Below are 22,864 nucleotides of genomic sequence, written 5' to 3' on the forward strand. Positions count from 1 at the left end.
GTTCAACCCTTGTGCTGACCTTGCTGACGCTACTTGGCTCCTCTCAAGGAGTCAAAAGTAGCGAAGGTGAAGGACTTGCACCCCCGCTCGGCCCGGCCATCAGCCAGGCGCGGGGCCCGGCACCGCCCGCCGCTGCTCCCCGGGGCGGAGCGCGCAGCTCTCACCCCGCCTAGCCCCGCCGCCTGCCGCTCCGCGCTGCCGCCGCTGCTCCCCGGGGCGGAGCGCGCAGCTCTCACCCCGCCTAGCCCCGCTGCCTGCCGCCGCTGCTCCCCGGGGCGGAGCGCGCAGCTCTCACCCCGCCTAGCCCCGCCGCCTGCCGCTCCGCGCTGCCGCTGCTATGGCCTTCGCCACCCGCCAGTTCGTGCGCGCCGCCTCCTCCGCCGCAGCCGCGGCCGCCGCCAAGAAGCTGACCATCAAGCATGTGACGGTCATCGGCGGCGGCCTCATGGGTGCCGGCATCGCCCAGGTGAGTGTGGCCCGGCCCGGCCTGGCCGCGGAGCTGGGTCGAGGGGAGGCGGCGGCATGGCGGCTGTGGGACGGGCGGGCAGCCTAAGGGCCCCTCACAGACTCGTCAGGGGCTAGGGCTCGCCGCTCCGCGCACCGGGGGGGTCGGGCTGGGATCGCGCTGGTGCTCTCCGACAGGGAGAACTCCGTTTCCAGCCACCCTTCCCCGCTGCTCTTGGCGTCCCGTTCGCCTCCTGCCTTCAACTTAGAGTTTTTTATGTCAAGTTGGTCCGGCTCCAGTGCTCGCTTCAGCCCGGTCCGGGCGAGAAGGGTAGGACGAAGCAGCTCGGCTCTGGGCTCCTTCTCCTGAGGCGGATCACATGTGGTTGCCCGGTGCTGGCCCGGCCTTGCCAGCTGAAACGAGTCGGGTCGCCGCTCGATTGATTCCGTGGCGATATGCAAGGCGGCAGCAGCATTGAAACCCCAAACTGTCCGTGTGTGTTGCAGTTTGCGCTCAGACTGTGTCACGCAGTGCGCGGCTCGGAGCCTGGGTGTGTGTGCGAGCAGCAGCGGCTGTCCTTGCTCGGACAGCCCCGGGCCGCAGACCAGCGAAGGGGCCTGGCCTGCAGCCTGCTCTGAGCCCGGGCGTGTGGAGGAGATAGCTGAGCTGGTGTGGGCAGCGTGGACTCATCACACCCCGAGGGCGAAAGCTGCGCTTTGGCAAACTTGTGCCGGTTCTGTTTTGATTGCTGCGGAGGAGTAGAAAGTGTTGATGCAGCGCTGCTGGCTGCTTGCTCAACTTCCAAAGCTTTGTTGCATGCGTAGTCCATCCATCCTCAGCTCAGATAGGTGGGCAAGAACCAAATGTGATGTTTAGAACTGTTTAAGTTGGTCCTGAAGCCAGTTAGTGGAGTTTTTATGAACCAGATAGCGAGTAGTAATATTTAGAAAACGTTGATCCGAGAAAGAAGCTTCTGCTTTGCCAGGGGAGCAGATCAAGTGCTGCTTCGTAGGTTATTAAAGTAGAATACAACAGCTAAAATGAACATTTAGCTGTCAGTCATTTGCAGAGTTATGAATTGGTTCATATTTGAATAGGATTTATTTCCCTATTGTATCATTTCAGGCCTTTGGCTTTCAAGTGCACCTTTGACTTGATGGCTTTGGGACAGAAGACTGAACAAGCCCTGTCAGTGGTTTAAGATTTGATTTAGATATTTACTTAATTCACAGAGAGAGCCTTTTGCCCAGGACGCCAAGGTTGTTTATAGACCTCAAAAAGAGTAGCTGGAGTATTCAGGCATCTCCGTCTGGAAACTGACAGTGAGGTTGCATTTCACACATAGCCATTCTCTCTTTTAATTACTTCATGGATTTCCTTCTCAGGGCTGAAGATGTCTCACATTCCTGTCAAATTTCTAGAAGGACTGAAGCTGTTTGATGTTTGTGGGTTTTTTTTTTTCATAAGGAATTAACTAGTTGTTCATTAACTAGTCTGGCAAAAACACTTCTCTGTACCTTGATACTGGAGCTTGGCTTTTCCACTGAAAGAGCCATTAAAGAGCAGATAAAGAAAGTTATTCTCATGTTGGAGGAGGATGTGCACTATGCAGAGGTCCTAATTCTTCAGGGGTGGTGAACTGATTGGTGTATTATGTCAGACTGCATGTTTTCAGAGAGTGGCTGGTTGTGAAAAAACAGGTTTGGTGTTTGGCAATAACAGGGGTTGCAATCTGCTACCACTGTTAGGGACCAAGGATTGTTTTGCTGACTGGCTGTCTCCAGTATATCAATCCAAAACTAAAACAGAAATGATTATAACACTGAGTGGAGCCTCCTCTGTACCCTATTAATAAAGCTTTTCTTATCTTAAAACATGAGCTGTCTCTCCTCTTTTCTTGCTTTCTCTCATACTATTAGGAGAAGCTAAGCTCTGCTGAAATGTGAAAGCCAGGAGTTTGTAATTTCTGATCCTGACACGTTAAAAGCACTTCTGTGTGAGAAAGGCATTAACTGACTCTTCAGCAGTCTTGTTTCTAAGCATCGAGATCATTGGATCGGAGTCTGAGCAAGGATGTTTGACTTGCAGGGAGATAGTAGGATCTTTTACCTCTTCTTTCTTGCTCACGTCAATGTAGTTAGAATGAGGTGGGAAAGGGGAGATGTTACTTTTTTCTTGGCTGTTTTTGCCAACTGGCTGGTGGTTGTAACTGGATATAGATTTTGATTGTAAGTTGATAGCCAGTGAACCATCTCTTACAGATGGGCTTGGTATTGATTCCTGTTCTGAAAAGTGCAGGGTCTTGCTTTACCATTGCAAATTATCAACAACAGGTGAAGTGTGAAGAGTCCAAGTCCAAGCTTTGTTTAAACATTGTTTATGAACCGCTGGTTTTATGAAATGGCTGTAGTGAATATACGTGAGCTGCAGACTGATACCTTGTTAAAGCTGTACTGCTGCTGTCCAGAGGCAGCCTGGCTTTTCTTTTTTGGCTGGATTAGTGAGACAGCTTGGATGAGAAGAGCACTGTGCTTTTCCTCAGGACATTTCTCTGTGTTCGTCATTTCAGCTAGCTTTGTTGGAGTAGGTCTTGTGGGCAGGGGAGGGTCTTTAGTCTCCAGGTGCATGGTCTGATGTAAAGTGAAAGTTTGCAGGAGGGAATCTCCTGAGTTGTGTGACTTAAAATGCAGTCTCACTGACTGGTTTTCAACGTCTCTTTTCCACAGTTATGGTACAACTGTGTTAATTCAAGAATTCTGAAAATGAAGATTGGCTTTTTCTAACTAACAAGGGCATTGTAAATGAAGCAATAGTGAAGTAACAGATAATGAACAGCTGTTTTTTTGTTCATAGGCTGTTTCAGTGTGAGAAGGCAAAGTTTTATGTTTGAAAATAATTGAATACCAACCAGATAGACAATCTAGTAGTGCTGCCTGTGCTGGAGCCAGTGTTTGTACCAAGTATAAGTAGTAAGGAGGGTTTGTGGGCCATTCAGGCCTGTGCGAAGTCCTTGAGTAGCAAATATTTCTCTGCCACTCCCAACTCTACTGTCACCTTCTTGTTGTTGCAGGGACATGCTCATGACTTAACAACAGACTTGTGTTACACTCTGTTCCAGGAGCACAGGGTTAGCCATCCTTTATGCTGCCCGCTCAACCTGCCAGCATTTCAGTGCAGGTCTTCATTCAGTCTTTTTTAGCTCTCTTTTGCCTATTCTTTGCCTGGTGTCTTACCTGCCCCAACACAGATCAGTGTGGGTGCTTGTTTCATGATACTGGTGTTCAGTCTCTTCTTTTTTGTAACTTTCAGGTTGCAGCAGCCAGTGGTCACACTGTGGTGTTGGTAGACCAGTCAGAAGAAATCCTTAAGAAGTCTACAAAAGGAATTGAAGAGAGTTTGAAGAGAGTCACAAAGAAGAAATTTGCAGACAAGCCTGAGGTTGACATCTGCTTTATTCCTCTAGGAAAACTTAGGAGAATAAAAACTCTCATGCTGATGTTCTGATATGGTTTACAATTAGACATCATGGAGCATGATGTTAATGTAATGTCTTAAAAAGAAAACCTTTGGGTTTTCCCTTTTTCCTTCAGGGTGGTTGAAAGGTGCATTACCTTATTTTCTTTCCTTCAGCTTTGAGAGAAAAACGAGTTGGTGACTGTTTAAAACAAACGCTAAGTGTGAAATGGTGCCAAGCTATCCTAACTTAATGACAACTGATCCTTGAGCACTTGCCTGGGAATGCACCCATTTTGTCCAAAAGCAGTTAGCAACAAAATTGCCTTTAATAGCTTAGTAAGCAGTCTTTGCATTTTCCCAACCCCCTGAAGACTTAAGTGTAGAGTTACTGCAATGGAAATGAGAATGTAAGTTATGCAAGTTTAACCACACTGAAGTAATGTAGATTAGATGTATAAAATATTTGCTATTTAAGTAAGTAAGACTTAACATATAGCAAGTGACTGTAGAGCAGTTGCTGTGCCTAAATTTATACCTTAAGGGTTATTTGTTGCCGTGCTTCTTTCTCTATATTCCACAACAGATTCAATTCTTCTTTTGATATGTGTTAACATATGTACTGGTATTGATGATTACCAGCATGAGTGATGCAACAGACAGAGAAGATGAAAAAGGGCTCTTTGCATGAAGGAGTACAGATTAAAAATTATGGTAATATCATGCCATAGGAGTGGAGGGGGCAGGTAACTCCCAAACTATCACATACCAGGATGACCAGAGTGTACAAACAGGAGTGTGGAGAATCTCTTTATCCAAAAGAAAGTTGTCCATATGATGCTTATACTTTATATATGATGTTATATTCTAGTGTGCAGGAATGTTTTTCACTTGTACCGTGTCTCCCTTGGTTCAAAGTCTTACATTTCTGTTTGATGTCTAGCCTCACAAACTATGTCAGTCATTGGCAGGTTTATGAGTCAGAAAGCAACATTTTCCCCCACATTTGCACTAAAATTGGGAGTGTAGGCCATTTAGTTTCCTGAGTGTTCATGAACTGGCACAGATCTGTACATAGGAGTGAAACCAGAAAATTGCTTAGTGGAAGCAATGCAGAAGTTTGAAATTGGAAAAAATCCTCTTTATGAAGGATTTGTCTGTATTGGTCTCAAACACTACTGATTGCCCAACCAGTTATTCACTCAGCCTCTTATGCTGAAGGTTGGACTGCAGCAAATAGTCTTCCTAAAAGAATGAATTCAGAGGTCTCCTATTTCCTTCAAAGTATATTTGGTTGGCTAGGAAGATTTTGTCAGTGAAAACATTGTATCTGTGTGTACTTGCAACTTCATCACTCATCTGGAAATGTAGCAGATTGAATTTTTGAGAGCTCAGAATCACTTCAGAGCACATAAGGGGATTTTCATGTAAAAATGAAATTTGAAATTTTGGAAGTAGATGTTGAAACTTCTTGGAATTGTTTCAGGCTGGTTCCAAGTTCATTGAGAAGACCTTAAAGAACATCACGACAAGCACAGATGCAGGAGCAGTGGTCCACAGCACAGATCTGGTGATAGAGGCCATTGTGGAGAACCTGGAAGTCAAAAATGAACTCTTCAAGAGGCTGGACAAGTTTGCTCCAGAGTATGTGTATTTTTCCTATTACATTTTGAAATTTAGGCCTTTCCATCCTCTGGTTTTATTCTTACACTCTTACTTGTGTGTTTCTGTAGCTGCCCTTTTGTGCGAGTTTAAGACTAGCTAGAATGTTTTGGTGAGAAGAACTAGATTGCAGGCTGTGAAAGGAAAACAAGGCTGATGTCTGCCTTGCTCATAGGCTTGCTGAGATGAATAAAAATAAGAATCAAAACATAGATGAAGGTACTTCTGCTGGGGAATTGGCTGAGCTGTATTTCTCTCTGCCGTTTCTTTAATTAATCCACTTTGCTTCCTAACCCCCCTGGCCGAACCTCCATTCTTCCTTGGGACTAGGGTAAGGTTGAGAGGGGTAGGGAGAAGATGAAGGGGCAATTGGGAGCCCCTCCTGGGGACTCAGGTTTCTGGGAGGGCTGCTGTGTTTTTGTATTACCTTTTACCTTGTATATTTCTGTATATACTGTAAATATCTACTTGTTTATTGAGCTAAGCTGTAAATATAAGCTTCATTCAAGCTGTCTGAGTCTAGTCTGGGTGATTTTCCAAAGTGTGTGGGGGGGCAGGGAACACCCAAACCATCACACCTTTTTTTAAAAACAGTAACTCCAGGCTGTGAGGTGATACAGAGCAGTGGCTGTGCCAGGTGCATATGTTGCAAACAAGTCCAGGTGTATTCACCGGGTTTATGTACTTGTTTCATTGCTTCATTTGATGTGCTGCTGGGTGTGCTTAGTCATGTGCTCGGCAAGTTCAAATCTAAATCCAAATCTAAGTGCACAAGAGTGGAATAAGTTTCTCGTGGAACACATAAGGTGTGGTTAATATGCATGTTCCTGTATTTAAATAAGGAATTGGGATGATAAAATATTTGTTGTCTGCACCTGGCATGAAGTTTTAAGAAATCTCAGATGAAAGTCACAGTCAGCTCAAGCAGCTTAAGTGAACTAAGTGCTTTTATATTGCCAATGTTTGGAAACAGCTCATTGCTGGTTTACTGTGTCAGGTAAAAATGCAAATAATTTCTTAGTTTGCACTCATTCAGCTATTCAGAGGCCATGGAACTGTCTTTGAACTATATTTGATAGACGTTGGAAATTACTGTTGAATTGCACCCAGTCATAATTTTTATGGCAGACACTGTGATAGGGTGAGACAAACTGTCCTCTATCTGCCTCATTTGGTCAGTGGGTCTACCAACAGTAGGAAGCCTTCCATTGTCATTCTTTGCTAGAAATCTGCTAGCCAAGATATTAGCGTGAGATGGAGGAGCAAGTTTAATAAGCTTCTCTGTAAGACCTGTTCCAACAGGAATGTCATCAGGATCTTTAGTACCATGGTCTCCATGAAGTACCTCCTTCACAGCAAACTCCTTCAGAAGCTTAATTCCCTGCTCAATTGTAGACCACTTTGTAGGTGCCCGCAGCAAGTCATCTCAGGAAGGGTATCTCATTACCACAGCCAACAGGAGGCATGTCCACCTGGTAACCCTACCGAGAGGGCTTGCTATGTATTTGTCAATTCCACTTTCTTTTGTAAGTGGCCCTATCTGCTTTCCAGACTTGTCTCCTACCTGTAGGACATTGGCACCAATAGCACAGCATATCCCTAGCCAGTTTAGGATTGATTCTCCTGTTTTCCCGTGAGTATTCCTTTCTCTTTTCCCTGATCTCTCTCATTGGCACTCTGGATATCATCCTTTTCCTCTTCCTCTGCTGGTACTGGGCCTGGAAGTAAAAGTCTCCTAAGAATATTCCTATACACCCAAAAAAGCTGTTGAATTAAGCTTACAGTCTTAGAGGCTTAACCCTTGTAACAGATCACTCAGGATCACAGGACCTTGAGTGCTTGCAGATTGAGGTTTTAGCTAGTACAGGGAAATCTGGGATGTTGGGTAAGAGGTATTCTAGATGGTCTTAACCAAAGAATTAGGCAAGCCAGAGCTTGCATTTAATGTCAAGGGAGAAAAGATGGTGGGAAGGGACCTCAAGGATCATCTGGTCTAACCTTTCTTGGCAAAAGCATGATCTAGACAAGGTGTTATTGTTAGTTGACTTCAGTCTGGGGAAATTTTCAAGCTGTCTCATGTACTTCCGAGAACATCAAATCATGACAGAGACTCTCTGAGCTCAGGGTAGCCTGCCCTTAGCTTTAGTCTGAGAGACAAATGTAAGTAGCTGCCTTTGGCAATTAACAGGGTACCTGGACATGATTAGATTGTGCTTATTTTGTCAAAACCAGACCCTTGGTTGCCTGTGTCTTTGTCCTTTTTCATCAGAGAAAGCTAATGAGCAAATTAGAGTGTGCTAAGTGGCAAACTGGAACTAGTCAGCAAGGAAAAGCAGGCACAAGGACTTGGAGCCCTATTTAGTAATACATATATTAGGAGCTGTGAGGCTCTGTTTTGTAATACTGAGCTGTTCATAAGGACAGCTGCACTGGAATGTCAAATTTTACATTAAAGACTGTTGAAAGTTCTGGGATCATGAAAGACCAGGCTTCTGAAGAGGAAGGACTTGTCTTAATTCAAATTTCAGGCCTTACCACCAAGGTGGCTGATAGCTGATAGAAACTTTGCTTTTTTCCTCCTTCTCTGCTGCCCCCCATATCTCAGCTGCCACAGCTACTTGTCTTCTCTTTCTGCACTAGAATGATCTCTCCACTGAAGATAGATCCATGGACGGCACAAAACCAAATTGTTCCATTAAAAAACAAAGCACAATTAAATTAATTATTCTTCCTTTTTGTCCCTAAAAGAACTAAAATTCATGTGGAAATTAATCTGTAACTGGAGGAGTGGGAAAGTTGTTCTTTGAGAGAGGTGTTACATGAGGGTGGGGAGTGAGTTTCTCTGGAGTTTTCAGAGGAAATATAATGAGCCAGGAGAGCTTGGGAGCCCCAGAGAGCTGTGGGAGCTCAGGGTATTCCTCATCAGAATAAGTGACCAGGTGAAACAGCAAGAGCTTTTCTTGCATGCCATCTGTCTGAGGGTGTGCTACTTTGTGTTCTTGGAACTTTGCAGAATTGCTTGTGTATGTTGTATTGCTCTCAGTGTTAAACTCATCCTCCTGGTGTGTTAGTTGTTGCTGTATTACATGGTCAGTCATCTTCAGAGCAGGCAAGAATTCACTGCTGCCAACTCCTCAGTTCTGTTTTCCTCTTTTTTAATTGAGTCCATTTCATATTTCCATTTTGAAAGGTCATGCTGAGTTTCTTTTGTTGAGTATCCCTACTTTCTTTGTGGCTTATGGGTGTTCAAACACTGTAGCGCTTTCCAAAACAGGATCAAAATGAATATGGAAAAAGAATTTTGGGTTACTCACATTAAGAACTCTTGCCTACTTGCTTTCAGTTTTATTTCTGGGTAGTGGAAAATGTCTGTCAGCATCTCTTACCTCTTGGTCTAGAACTTAACTTTGAATGTGGAAGCTCAGCTAGAAACTGGCCAGTGTTTTTCAGCTGTTCACTGTGTTAGAATCAGTGTGTTACAAGACTCGTGGAAAAGTGTTTAGTGTGGAAAGGAACTATGCTGCAAGAGTCGGTTTTATTGAAGTGGTGTTTTTCTCTGCTGTCAGACCATGGTTTTGGCACCTTCTGACCCACTAGATGGCAGTAAGTGAAAGCACACTAGTGCCTGGGAAAGCTCGCTGAGGCTTGCCTAGTCCTGTTGCTGCCAAAAGCCTTCCTGCTGTCGCCTGAAGCAGGAATTACATAGTTCTAAGTTAGAGACATATAAATTCTATTTTAAACTCAGTTAAAATAAACGCGTTGATGAGAGCAGAAAGTGTAAATAGAGTGACTTTGTATGCAATACAAATTCGTTGCTTTTCCCTCCAAGGATTAAAGTTGTGTGAGGCTACAGCATTTACCTGCGCACCTGCTGCTGAGGTAAAACCTTTTACTTTAAGGCAACCCAGATATAGACCCAGAAGTGATTACAGCTCACAAATCAATGTACTTAAATTCTATGTGAGTGTTTAAATTCTTTGCAGTAGCAGATTTTCAGTGAAGTGTCTTTTAGATGCGTTGACTTTGCAAGGTCAAAAATGAAACAGAATACTCTTTATAGCGCTCAACTTCAGAACAATATAAAGCCCACTTTCTGGTGGGAAAATTGTGCCAAAAGAATGCTTGTAAGAAGTGTAAACAGGAATTTTAAGGATTTGGGTTTATTTCCTTCTTAAATTCTCAAAACCTGAAAAAATACAAATAAAAAACTAGAAATCATTGTGGTGGTTTTTTTTCCACTCCAATTTTGTTTTAATGCCGCTATCAGATGTCCCCATGACTTGGACAGAGCTTTTCTGAAAGCCCTGTTGTGAAGCTCAGTTGTCTTTTGGTGAGCTCTAAACAAAATACCATGATAGTTCAACCTTTTTAAAGCCCATTAGAACATCTTTTTGAAACATCAGTAGGGTACAGCCCACAATGCAAAGTATGATTTCATCTCCAATTTAGTTTCTGATTTTCATAGTTTGAAGAGTCATAGAATGGCTAAGGTTGGAAGGGACCTTAGAGGTCATCTACTTCAACCTCTTTGATATGGACAGGGACACCTCACAACTAGACTTGGCTGTTCAAGGCCTCGTCCAACCTGGTTTTGAACACCTCCAGCCTATTCCAGAGTCTTACCACTCTTGTACTGAAGAGCTTCTTCCTGTGATCCAGTCTAACCTATTCTCCCATAGCTTCAAACCATTCCCCCTTGTTCTATTGCTAGGCATCCTAATGAAAAGTATCTTTACATCCTTCATGTAGATTCTCTTTAGGTATTGGAAGGGAACTCTAAGGTTCCCCCAGAGTCTTCTCTAGGTTGAACAGCCCCAGCTCCCTCAGCCTATGCTCATAGCAGAGGTACTGCAGCCTTTGGATCATTTTTGTTGCCTTCCTTCTCTGGACTCACTCCCACAGTTTTATGCCCTCCTTATGACAGGGACAGCATAATCTGGACACTCTATTTGAGGTGGGGGCTCACAAGAATAGAATAGAAGAGCAGTATCAACTCTCTTGACCTGCTGGCCACACTCCTTTTGATGCAGTCTAGGATACGATTTGCCTTTTAGACTATGATTTGCCTTCTGGGCTGTGTGAGCGCACTGCCAGCTCCTGTTGAGCTGCTCATCAGTCAACATCCCCAAGTCTTTCTGCAGAACTACTCTCATGTCATGTCAATATTGCAGGGCTGCTGAGGTTCTCAGATATTCTTGGGGGGGGAAACAACAAAGCATAACAATCCCCAAATTAGTAAATCTGGTTTGTGCCTGGAAAAGGACTTCATATGTCTTAAGGTTCTTGTCACTTTCTGTATCCTTTGCAGTATCCTATGCATAGCAATTTTTATCCTTTCTTTTTTTTTCACATTGTCTCTTTGCTCTAGGGGTAGGTCTGTTCATCATGTCTACCACTAATCATTATTTAAAAAATTAGATTCTAAATTCTTCTTAAAGCTCCAAAGCGCATTTTTGATTTGGAAAATGATTTGGTTTCCATAGATGGGTAAAGGATTAACAATAAAAAAAATGCTGTTAGGTTTTTACATTTGCTGAAAGAATTGAATAGAGTTGAGGATTAAATGATTTTTTTTTTTACAGAGTTGTTCTTTCCATCATTTAATGTAAGTATTCAGCATACTTGGAAGTCACAACTCGCACAGCCTTTCCAGTGGTTGTTTGGCAAAGTGTAATGGCCATGGTGGGACTTGGGTTGGTGGTTAGACTGTATGATCTTAGAGGTCGTTTCCAACTGAGACAGTTCTTTGGTTCTACATTTCATCATTGCTATACTTAACACCTCAGCAAAAGGACCATGATAATCTGCAGGGATGTTTCTGAGACTTCTGTGGTTGGTTAGCCTGCCTGTTCGTGCTCAGTCTGTCAATCTCCCACTGTCAGAAAAATATCTGTTGTTTATGCAGTCCCTATCTTTCTTTTTTCCAGGTGGACAATATTTGCCAGCAACACTTCATCCTTGCAAATCACACAGATGGCTAATGCAACCACCAGGCAGGACCGGTTTGGTGGCCTCCATTTCTTCAATCCTGTGCCTATGATGAAGCTTGTGGAGGTGAGTGTCTTGTAGCATCAACACAGTAATAGCTGTAGCACAGCAACACAATTGTCATCACTGAGAATTCAGTCCATGACAGAGTAGAGCTCAGCTTGCAGCTCTTCTGAGAAGGTATAAGCTTGATTTTCCCTCTGCCCAGGTCATCAAGACTCCAATGACCAGCCAAAAGACTTTTGAATCGCTTATGGATTTCAGCAAAGCAGTGGGAAAGAGTCCTGTCAGTTGCAAGGTGAGTGCATATTGATTGTATAGTGTTCAGAAGATCTGTTCTTAAAAACTCTTCATTTTAAGGTAGTAAGTTTTAGTAGACACGAGATTACTTCAAGAAATTCTGGGCTGCTTTTTGTCCAGTTTCTCTTCCCTATTAAAAAGCACATTGATAAAGAAAGCACCCATATTTACCACAAATCCCTCAGAGCAGAGTGATCAGAACATCTCTTCTAGAACATCAAAGAACATCTCTTCTAGAACAGCAAAGCTAACAACTATTGGGGTTTACATTTTGTGTTTCTTTTCCAGTCCTGCAGAAGCCTGGACTGGAGAGCTTAAGTAGAAGTTCACCTTTAGTCCTGCTTAGAGACAAGGCTACCACCTCTCTTACAGTGAGGCATCTGGATGAATCCTCCATGATATGTGTTCGTTGCAGGTTTTTCTTAACACAGAAATAATTAGACCCATATTGCTTTGCAGCTCTGGTTTTTTCCCTCTAGAGGAACACCCTATTTCCTAAGCCTACTTTTTCCAAATCCACTAAATTGTGGTCTGGGTAGCTTTATGCAAGCTATTTGCCTTGATTTTCATAGCCCCCAGGAGACATCTGGTCATAAAAAGGGGCTGTCTGGATTCTGGTCTAGTTCTGGCTATACTCCTAAATAACTCAGTGGCCTTAGTTGACTTCCCCCCCACCTCATTTCTGTCGCAGTCTCGCAGTGTGTGATGTGGAGAATGTATGATGAATTGCAGTTATAAATTAGCTTGGACAGAGGGCAATGCAGTCTGCATGTCTGAACTCTCTCTTTTTCTTTTTGTCCTTTTAAATTTGTTTCTTCCTTTCTGTAGAAGAAAAGTTGCTTGGAAATCAGTGGATTAGAGATAGAGTGAACAATGAACACCTGAAACAGTAGTGGTAGATGAAATAATACTATATTTGCAAAGCTTTTTGTCTCTGTGTTTATATTCTATAAAGAAAGAAGTTCTGTATCAGTCTATGGTCTTCTGACAGCAATTATCTTTCCATTGATAGCATTGGTGGTTGTTGTTGAAGTGATCCTAACTTTCAAAACCATGGTTTACCAGGGAAGCAGACTGTTTGGAATTATAGAATCAACGAGGTTAGAAGAGACCTCCAAGATCATCCAGTCCAACCTAGCACCCAGCCCTATTTTGTCAACTAGACCATGGCACTAAGTGCCTCAGCCAGTGTTTTCTTGAACAACTCCAGGGACAGCGACTCCAGCACCTCCCTGGGCAGCCCATTCCAATGCCAATCACTCTCTCTGCCAACAACTTCCTCCTAACATCCAGCCTGTACTTCCCCCAGCACAACTTGAGTCTGTGTCCCCTTGTTCTATTGCTGGTTGCCTGGGAGAAGAGACCAACCCCCACCTGGCTACAACCTCCCTGCAGGTAGTTGTAGACAGCAATGAGGTCCCTCCCTGAGCCTCTTCTTCTCCAGGCTAAACACCCCCAGCTCCCTCAGCTTCTCCTCATAGGGTTTGTGCTCCAGGCCTCTCACCAGCTTTGCCGCCCTTCTCTGGACACATTCCAGCACCTCAACATCTCTCTTGAATTGAGGAGCCCAGAACTGGACACAGGACTCAAGGTGTGACCTGACCAGTGCTGAGTACAGGGGCAGAAGAACCTCCCTCATCCTACTGGCCACTCTGTTCCTGATCCAGGCCTGGATGCCATTGGCTCTCTTGGCCACCTGGGCACACTGCTGGCTCATCTTCAGCTACTATCTACCAGTACCCCCAGGTCCCTTTCTGCCTGGCTGCTCTCCAGCCACTCTGTCCCCAGCCTGTAGCGCTGCTTGGGGTTGTTGTGGCCAAAGTGCAGAACAGGAGTGTTTCTAGTTGTGAGCACACTAAACAAAAACCAACAAACCATTGGAGCTGTTGCTCTTATATCACTCAGGAGATGCTGTCAGCAGAATTTTGGTAAAGAAAAGGCATTTGCCAACTGGTTGTAGGAAATTGTTTTAAGATGAACTGGGTTGGGCTTGTAGCAGTGTAACTGTTCTCAGTCGTGGTGGATGTGTATGTGCCGTTCCTCGTTCGTGAAATTCCTCTGTTGTGTTTTAATACTGAGCAGATCAATCATGAAAAATACAGTTTGGAGAGTGCCAGAACTTGATGACTCAATAAGTGTTTTGATCTGTGTGTTTAATTTATCACATAGCCCTTGAGTGTAGTACTGGTAAGGAATATTTATTTTTAAACCCTGCTTTTCTTTCTTATAGGATACTCCAGGGTTTATTGTAAACCGTCTCTTGGTGCCTTACATGATGGAAGCTGTTCGACTTTTTGAGAGAGGTACTTGTTGGGATATTGACTTTAGAGAGTCTTGGCAAATAACTGCTAAGTATTATATTCCTACACCAAAGCCTTAGGATTCCCTCAAAACTTTCAGACCTTAAAGGCTGGAAGTAACAGTGAACATCAAATGGGAGCCGGTATGTGTAGCTGGGGACACCTTGTCTTCAGTTTGAAATGTCTGTATGCAGCATCAGAGGGTGCTAGTTACTTGAGTGGGAAATTCTGGTGGTGGATAAAGTTTCTGGTTTGGAGATGGCAAGGTGAGTGTAATGTCCTTGTAAAAATACTCTCTGACAGCTAATCAGGAGCTAATCAGAGATGTTGTTGAAAATTCCCATAATGGGACCCACAGCAAAGTTCTCCAGAGTTTGTTTATATCTGACTTGTGAAACAAAACTCAAGCTTTCACCTGAGGTAAGTAAGTACTACTGAGTGTCACACTGCAATGCTAAATATACAAGTGATTTGGGCTCAGCTGTTGCCCCATAAAACACACTGTTCATCTTCTGCATCCTCATTTAAACATAGGGAACTCCCATCTCACTGCTGATCTCTATTATGTTAATACTGAGGATAGGTAGAAATAATGATAGATCTCCAAAAAACCACTAAATTTTTCAAAGCATTGGTAATTGCTTCAAAAAGGAAACAAGCCAATAATGTAGTGGATGAAGAGGAAATTGCAGAGCATAATTGCTTTTATTTCAAGTGCATTCCTTATAGCTCCCTGCTACTAAGGATGTCATTTGAAACATTTTGTTCTTGAAATCACTGATTCTTTTTTTTTTTGGTGCAGATGAAAGCACTCCATTGTAAGGATTCCACCAAATATGCTTTAAATATTAAAAAACCTCTTTTATAACACATGGGAAGGATGGTTTGATCTCCAGGAAAAAAAAATATATATAAACCAACACTACTTGTTTATCCATCAACAGATGTACCTAATTACATTTCAAAGGGAGGAAAGAGCAAATTTAATAACTTTAAAGACAAAAGAAGCATGGATGGAGGGGAGGGGGGCATTATTCTCCTAGAAAAAGCCACCATTTTAATAAAATATATGAGTGTTCCAGTGTGTGTACACAAGGTGCCTTTGTTAAGTGATGTGCTTCACTATGCATATTTCAGGAGACAATAGAACTTCTAATTAACTGCAGTCACTGGGATTGTATGTTAGAATTGGCTGCTTTCTGCCTAAGCCAAACAATATTTTGATATCATCTTTATTCTGTTTGTGTTTTGCTCAACAGCAGGGTATTTTCAAACTTGCTGAAGTTCACTTATGAATTTTTAACTCTAATGAAATCTATTTAGAAAGCTGGTTAATGTTTTGAAAAGCCTGATGGCTGCCTTTATAATGCATATTTTCCATTGGATCAAGTTAAATTTGTATCATACCCTTTGCATTAATTCTCAGAGCAGACACTTAAGCCAGATTGTCATCCACATTGATATGAAACTGGGTCTCTTTCCTGGCAACCCCAAGCACTGAAATACTATCTTGTTGGCTCAGTCCTTGAGTCTTTATTTGAACAAAGTCTCTTTGGGTTAAGTGTGTGCCTCTACATAGGCAAAATACCTTTAGTATGTTAACAGTGATTTAAACAGGGGACATATTATAAATACTACTGAGCAGTGACCTGTGCTGCCATGTTCATAGTGGGAAACCCTCAAAAAAAGCAGTCAGTCAGGTTTCTGTGGGAGTCTGATTTTATTAGGTGACCACTATGAGCTAGGGCTGTGACCCTTGTTTGCCGTTTCACTGCTTTTAACTGTACTGTAACCCAGCTGTGTACTGTCAGGTGGCCAAGTCCCAGGTTTGACAAAGACAGATCTGGATAAAAAAGCAGGTACATCTGCATCAGCTTCAAATGATTTAGAGATTTACAAGTGTTTGAATGGGAGAACTGAATTTATGTCAGAACTGGGTAAGGCTCATTTTCCCAGATTCTCAGAACTAAAATGTGGTTTCAACTAAAATAAAATGGTCAGCTTTAAAGAGTAAAAGGAGGCATATAAAAATCATTACTTCTTACAGAAGTTCCACTGAAGTTGTTGCCTTTACAAGAGATTCTGAAAATGTATTTCTAAGATTCTCTGATCTTAGGTGTATAAATTGCACAGGCTGTGTCTGCCAAGGTTATGGACACCCTGAATACCTGTACGCATCAAGCATGGACATTACTTAACAAGCACCTCTGGGGTTTGCTTAACTTCATCTGCAAAGAAGTGCACTGCTTTCATCAAAATATGTATTAGAAATAAGCAGTAGAGGTACCTCTGCTTTCATGACACTGTAAGCATGCATTCCCAGCACACTGGGGACATACTTCACCCCAGAACGAGGTGAATGTCAGCTGTAACAGTGTGGCAATGCAGGGTTTATGTTTTTATAGGCACAGACTGAAGTACAAGTAACCAATTTCTGATAATTTGTATGTATTTTTGTAAAACCATTTTGGAGTTCACAAATTTAGCTGCACCTGCACAGTCTCTTTGGGTCATTCCTATCTGCCATCCGATGCTGATGGGTATCCTCTGGTAAAAGTTGCTTTAGTTTATTGTGTTACTCAGCTCTTCTTCTCCCCTTCCTATTCCTGCCTTTTCCATCAGCTGGGTATCACTGGCTGTTGTGAAGTAAAGTAAGCTCTGTCTTGTGCAGCATTCAAAAGCTGCTGCTGATCTTCTGAACCTGATATTGAGATCTTCCCTTCCTTCCACTATTCAACTGACTCTAAAAGAAGTTCTCAGTTCTTAGTGACCGATTCTTGCTCTAGTCTTTCAGACAGGTTGAACACCACGGCTGTGGCTCCTTCAGTAGCAGAGTGATCTTTATGGAAATGCCAGAGGAAGCTAGAAGAAATGGAAAGCAGGCCTGCAGGGCTTCTTGTAAATTTCTTTCTTTTGAGAGAGATTCAGCTTTGTACTCCAGCATGTGTATGCTGACTTCAGTTTTTGTGGTTCTGAAACGTGCAGAGATTTCTGTGAAGAGCTGCACCAGGGTGAAATAACATTCTGTTAATTATTTATTAGTGGTGCCAAGTAGATGCAGAGTCTTCTCTGTTCATCAAACTGTCAATCTTTTCTCTAGGAGATGCATCAAAGGAAGATATTGATGTTGCTATGAAGCTTGGGGCTGGCTATCCCATGGGTCCATTTGAACTGCTGGACTATGTTGGGTTGGATACCAGTAAATACATTATAGATGGTACTGCATGCTTATTTTCTCCTATTTTCCCCTTTTTAGCAAAATTGTAGATGAATGTTCTAATGGAAATCTGACTCTTAATTAGTTTTGAACTGAATGCTTAGGGCATGGTCTTTTAACTGCTGAGGAGAAGGGAATGATTATTCAGCTCAGAATGCTGTACGAGTACAGCACTTGCACTGTGTGCCTGTTCCCTGCATACACGGGGACAGAAAAATTGTGGGTTTGCTGACTTCACCAAATTCCAGTGGAAAATAATAATAACATTAGTGGAACTTGATGTAACTGAAAAAAAAAATCAGTGGGAATAGAAACATGCACTTGGGGATAAGAAGTTCTGATGAAAACCAACAAATGGTGAGATTCCCTGTCCCGTTTCTGCCAGCCATGATTTCATTCTCAGTTAATAGGAAATAACCTATTAAAAGGAAACAAACCCAAGTAAATACTTTAAAAGATGTAAGTATGCCATCACCCTTTCATTTTCAATTGATAAGTGGATGAATGTCAGTGCAGTCACCAAACCCTCCCTAAGTGGTGATGGCTTGTTGATGGTGCTTGCTTTACTTCGAGCTGCTTAAATATTCTCCAAGGCAGGATGTCACTTTTAAAATGACATCCTCAGTGAAACCCCTTTTCATTTTAGCCAGTACTGTGGTGCAGTGGTGCATTGTTCTAAGTGATCATGTCTTTCACAGGTAGAAATTCTGCTTGGAATTTCTTTTCACTTGATTTTCTCTTGAGCATTGCCTCTGTCCTGTTTCCTTTTACTTCAATATATTTTAAAAGCTTTCCTTAATTATTTTTTTAAGTATTAAAAATCCTTAGCCATGGAGATAACAAGGTATTCAGAATAGACTATGCCTAAAAACTAGTTGCTAGATGTGCTCATAATCGCCAGTCCTGATCTGTGCCTTTGTTGAAGCTACACGGTAGGGTCTTGGTCCCCAGTAAGTTGCAAACCACCTTCAGTGTTCGGTGCTCTTTATGTTGTTCTGAGGAGATGAAAATCTCTCTTGTCTTTGCATATAAACAGAACTGTTGCTAATTAAGCCACTTCTTTTCCTCTATCAGGATGGCATTCATTAGAACCAAACAACCCCCTTTTTGCACCCAGCCCACTCCTGAACAAACTGGTGCAAGAAAAGAAGCTGGGCAAGAAGACCGGAGAAGGTTTTTACAAATACAAATGAACTCCAGGTGTGAGGAGGTGTTAAACTCTCTGTATGTGGAGCTCAGTATTGCCAGGCTGCAGGAGAATTCAGTTTAAACCTCCCCAGGGATGGCACAAACTGCATTTAGAACACACCTCTGAACTGGGTGATTGCACTAGTTAACTACTTCTCTGGTGAGAGCTTGATTTGGTAGATTTGCTTTTCTTCTTCTTATTATTCTGAAGAGCCTTCATATACAGTGCCTTCATGCAGAGGTTGATCTTTTTCAGGTGCAGGACAGGCTGACAAGTGAATTTATGGATTTGAAACATTATTATGTTAATGGGGGAAAAAAATCGATAAAAAATAACCACACTTTCTTAAAAATAAAGTTTTCAACAGTTCTGTGTTGAATGTGAGAGTTTGCAGCTGATGTGCTCGGTTGTAGCCACTGGGTGGCAGTCTCTCTTCGCTCCGCCAAATGTCACGGCGGAGAGACAGCAAGCTGTTTTGTTAGGGTTTTCCCTAAGCGCACTGCTAATCTGTAGGGGGAAATGACAGTGCCCCGGGGATCTCATTGCTGTCCACAACTACCTGAAGGGAGGATGTAGCCAGGTGGGGATCGGTCTCTTCTCCCAGGCAACCAGCAACAGAACAAGGGGACACAGTCTCAAGTTGTGCCAGGGGAAGTCTAGGCTGGATGTTAGGAGGAAGTTGTTGCCAGAGAGAGTGATTGGCATTGGAATGGGCTGCCCAGGGAGGTGGTGGAGTCACCATCCCCGGAGGTGTTGAAGAAAAGCCTGGCTGAGGCACTTAGTGCCATGGTCTAGCTGACTGGGTGCTAGGTTGGACTGGCTGATCTTGGAGATCTCTTCCAACCTGGTTGGCTCTATGATTCTGTGATCAAATAATTGTGTAGTGGTGAGCTGTCACGTGGACAGAAGGTTCCAAATACAGCATTTGAAAGCAGAAGTCATGATCCATGACTGGTATTTTTCAGCATTTTGAAATGCCAGTGGAGAGCCTTCTTTTCCTAGGTGCTTTAGAAATGTAGCTTCTCTTCTGAAGGGTCCAATCATAGAACTGTTGAGATTGGAAGAGACTTTTCAGATCATGTCCAACTACTCACCTAGAGTTCCCAAGCCCACTACTACCACTAAACCATGTTCCTAGCACCCCATCCCTGTGTCTTTTAAATATGTCCAGGGATGGTGACTCCACCTCTTTCATGGGCAGCCTGTCCGAATAACTGAACTAGGAAGCTGGTGAAGGCTTATGTGTGTTTTCTAGCATCCTGCAAACTTGCTCCATTTACTGGCTATTCATTTGAAGTGTTAGTTTTACATGCTACACTACTACTGGAGTTGAGTCCTTCGAGGGATTGGAGTCTGTGCTGTCTAAACAATTAGGTGTGTCTGGTTGTGTCAGGGACCTTCTGTTTTGCAGCTTTATTTCTTGGGACTTAGCAGAGTGGATGTATTCTTGGTGAGAGGGCTTCAAATCCTGCCTTTTCTATGAAAACTGCAGAGCAAGTGGGCATGAGGGTTGGAGTTCCAGTTCAGCTGAGTAGTGGCCATCTTTTACTTTCTGTACTTTGGATCAGCAAACTGAGTGCTTATATATATTTTTTAATTACAGAAATCATGAAGAATTATTTAAGTTGCCTCTTCCTCCCTCCTCCAGTATCTAATTCTGATGGCATATAAAGAAACCAAGGCTGACACATGTTAATTTCCTTACATATGATCATACAAGAAGTATCTTTGGAATAGAAGTTGTTGGTTTATTGGATCCTTGTTCCTAATTAAAGATCTTCTTGACTTGCTTCTCTTGAAACGAAAGGGTTGAGGGAAAAAAATGGTACTGTAGGCAGTCTCTTTCCATTACCCCAATATGTTGTTAAATTGAGTTGGTTTCCCTAAAATGCAGTCCACTTCTTGCAGCTGAAGTCTGTTTCACTCGAAGGTTCTTAGTGCCTATAAATCACTTTAGTGACTTTTAAGTCACTGCAGAATGAAATCAGTTTCAGAACTACTGTTTTCATCAGTACTTAGAGATGGGAATGTGTATTACTTCTGTGTCTGCTTTTTAGGCAGAGTTAACTCAGTGCTGCTCCCTTTCTTTGGAAGATCATTTTTATTTTCAGTGTGCAAAACACTTAGCCTGTGCCATAAACCTATTTAGTGTTAAATGTGCAAAACATTTACCACTATTAAATGTGATCTTTTAGAAACCAAAGCTTTCTCTAAAACAATGTCTTAGGAGCTCCAGCAGGTACAATAGATGTAATAGGTACAACAAATCTGAAAGAGGCATTTTTAAGTTGGGCTTGCAGTTTCAGAAGAGACTTCTTTATTATGGTAGTAAATAGGCCTTGTGGAGGTACTTTATTTTGGTTTTGGAGTGCTGTGCCAGGATAAGCAGTGGTAAGGTAAAGGGCTGAAACTTCAGGTACTCTCCCTTAAATCTGGATCAGAATGCATCATGGTAACTGAATCACTAAGGCTGTTGGACCAAAGAGAGCATTTTTATTTTGATCCTCAGTAGGGAGGCACAGAGGATGTGGAAATCTCTTATTGGTCTCAAGGTTGTGATGCTATTGGTGAGAAGTAGGACATTAATTGTTCCTGATTTGTACAAGAAATTCTGCAGCTTTGACAGTGCAATGCGTAATGAGCTAAAGGAATTGTGTGTCTCCACCTTTCCCTCAATAAAGGTTATTTCCCAGCTCTTGCTAAGCCTGTGGCTTGGTGTGGAGGTACAAGAGGCACCTTCCACTGCACATAGTGTTGATGAGTGATGGGGAATCTCTTGCTAGTCAGTGAGACTAGGATGTGGTACATTTAGACCTGCTCTCACCAGTCAGCTCTTCCTGAACTGTTAAAGGGGGAAAGAGATTGGGAAAAGCATACTGAATAGAAAAGAGAAAGGGTGCTTGGTTTCCCACACTGCCTATTTTTAAAACCTTTAGTCTTCATTGTCAGCAGCCCTCACACATTTAGAGCATTTGCCCTACTTGGGTCAAAGCTTTGAGATGTGTGCTTGGCACAGCTTGATGGCAGCTTGACAGCCAGCAGCTGAGGAGTCGGATGTGAGCCCAGCTACTGCAGCTGGGAAGATGGCTCTAGCTTCAGCATCTGGGTCATTTCAGCTGCCAAACGTGCTCCATCTATGGTCACCCTAGCTGCTGACATGGATGGGGAGAAGATAGGAGCATGGCAAACTTCACAAAGGGAGTTGAAAGCAGAATCTGAACTTGACTGGTGGAGAATGCTCTGAGTGGCTTGTGGAGTATAAAGTGCAAGAGGCAACATTTAAATCTGAATTGAGGAGGAATTAAACATGCCCAAGTTAAAATTTGTCTTTGCTCTAACAAAATAAACATTCTTCATTAAGGGCACTGAAAACAATTATGCTTGCTTGTATGCATGAATCTTAGAATCATAGAATTAACCAGGTTGGAAGAGACCTCCAAGATCATCCAGTCCAACCTAGCACCCAGCCCTAGCCAGTCAACTACACCATGGCACTAAGTGCCTCAGCCAGTCTCTTCTTGAAGACCTCCAGGGACAGTGACTCCACCACCTCCCTGGGCAGCCCATTCCAATGCCAATCACTCTCTCTGCCAACAACTTCCTCCTAACATCCAGCCTAGACTTTCCCCGGCACAACTTGAGACTGTGTCCCCTTGTTCTGTTGCTGGTTTCCTGGGAGAAGAGGCCAACCCCCACCTGGCTACAATGTCCCTTCAGGTAGTTGTAGACAGCAATGAGGTCCCCCCTGAGCCTCCTCTTCTCTAGGCTAAACACCCCCAGCTCCCTCAGCCTCTCTTCATAGGGTTTGTGTTCCAGGCCTTTCACCAGCTGTTGTTTACAGCCAGAGGGAAGTGCTTCTGCTGAATTCTGTTACAGGATTAAATAGAGCCACAATCTGATAATTGTAAAGGTGATTTGTAGAATGATCTGCCTTGAGTTTTATGATCTTCTCAAAAGTTCATGTTAAAGCTGAAATCCCTTTTTATGTACCATTTGCTACTCAATATATTTTTCCACTTATTAATGCAGTGTTGTGGTGGCAGAACAGTGTGTAACGAGGTCTGGGGCTGTTAAAGCTGTTACATTAATCAGATATAGGTTTGTGTGATAGTTTGGGTGTTACCTGCTCCCCCCCAACTTTGGAAATTACCCAGACTAGACTCAGCCAGCTCTGGAAATTGATTGAAGCTTATTATTTACAGCTTAGCAGAATATACAAGCAGATATTTACAGTATATACAGTTATAGACAGAGATACACAAGGTAAAAGGTAATACAGAAACACAACAGCCCTCCCAGAAACCTGAGTC

At 42.9% G+C, this 22,864-nt stretch overlaps 1 protein-coding gene across 1 annotated transcript; it reads left to right on the forward strand.

The window, feature by feature from the left end:
* The first annotated feature begins 313 nt into the window (after positions 1 to 313).
* HADH (hydroxyacyl-CoA dehydrogenase) lies at positions 314 to 18,923 on the forward strand. The gene is made up of 8 exons (XM_064148461.1): positions 314 to 466; positions 3,755 to 3,883; positions 5,385 to 5,542; positions 11,488 to 11,614; positions 11,757 to 11,846; positions 14,079 to 14,151; positions 17,249 to 17,365; positions 18,440 to 18,923. Exons 1-8 carry the CDS (start codon positions 338 to 340, stop codon positions 18,556 to 18,558), a joined length of 942 nt encoding a protein of 313 aa, XP_064004531.1. The 5' UTR covers positions 314 to 337; the 3' UTR covers positions 18,559 to 18,923.
* The last annotated feature ends 3,941 nt before the right edge of the window (positions 18,924 to 22,864 follow it).

This window comes from Pogoniulus pusillus, chromosome 9 (genome assembly GCF_015220805.1).
Source record: "Pogoniulus pusillus isolate bPogPus1 chromosome 9, bPogPus1.pri, whole genome shotgun sequence".
In the NCBI taxonomy this organism is placed as follows: domain Eukaryota; kingdom Metazoa; phylum Chordata; class Aves; order Piciformes; family Lybiidae; genus Pogoniulus; species Pogoniulus pusillus.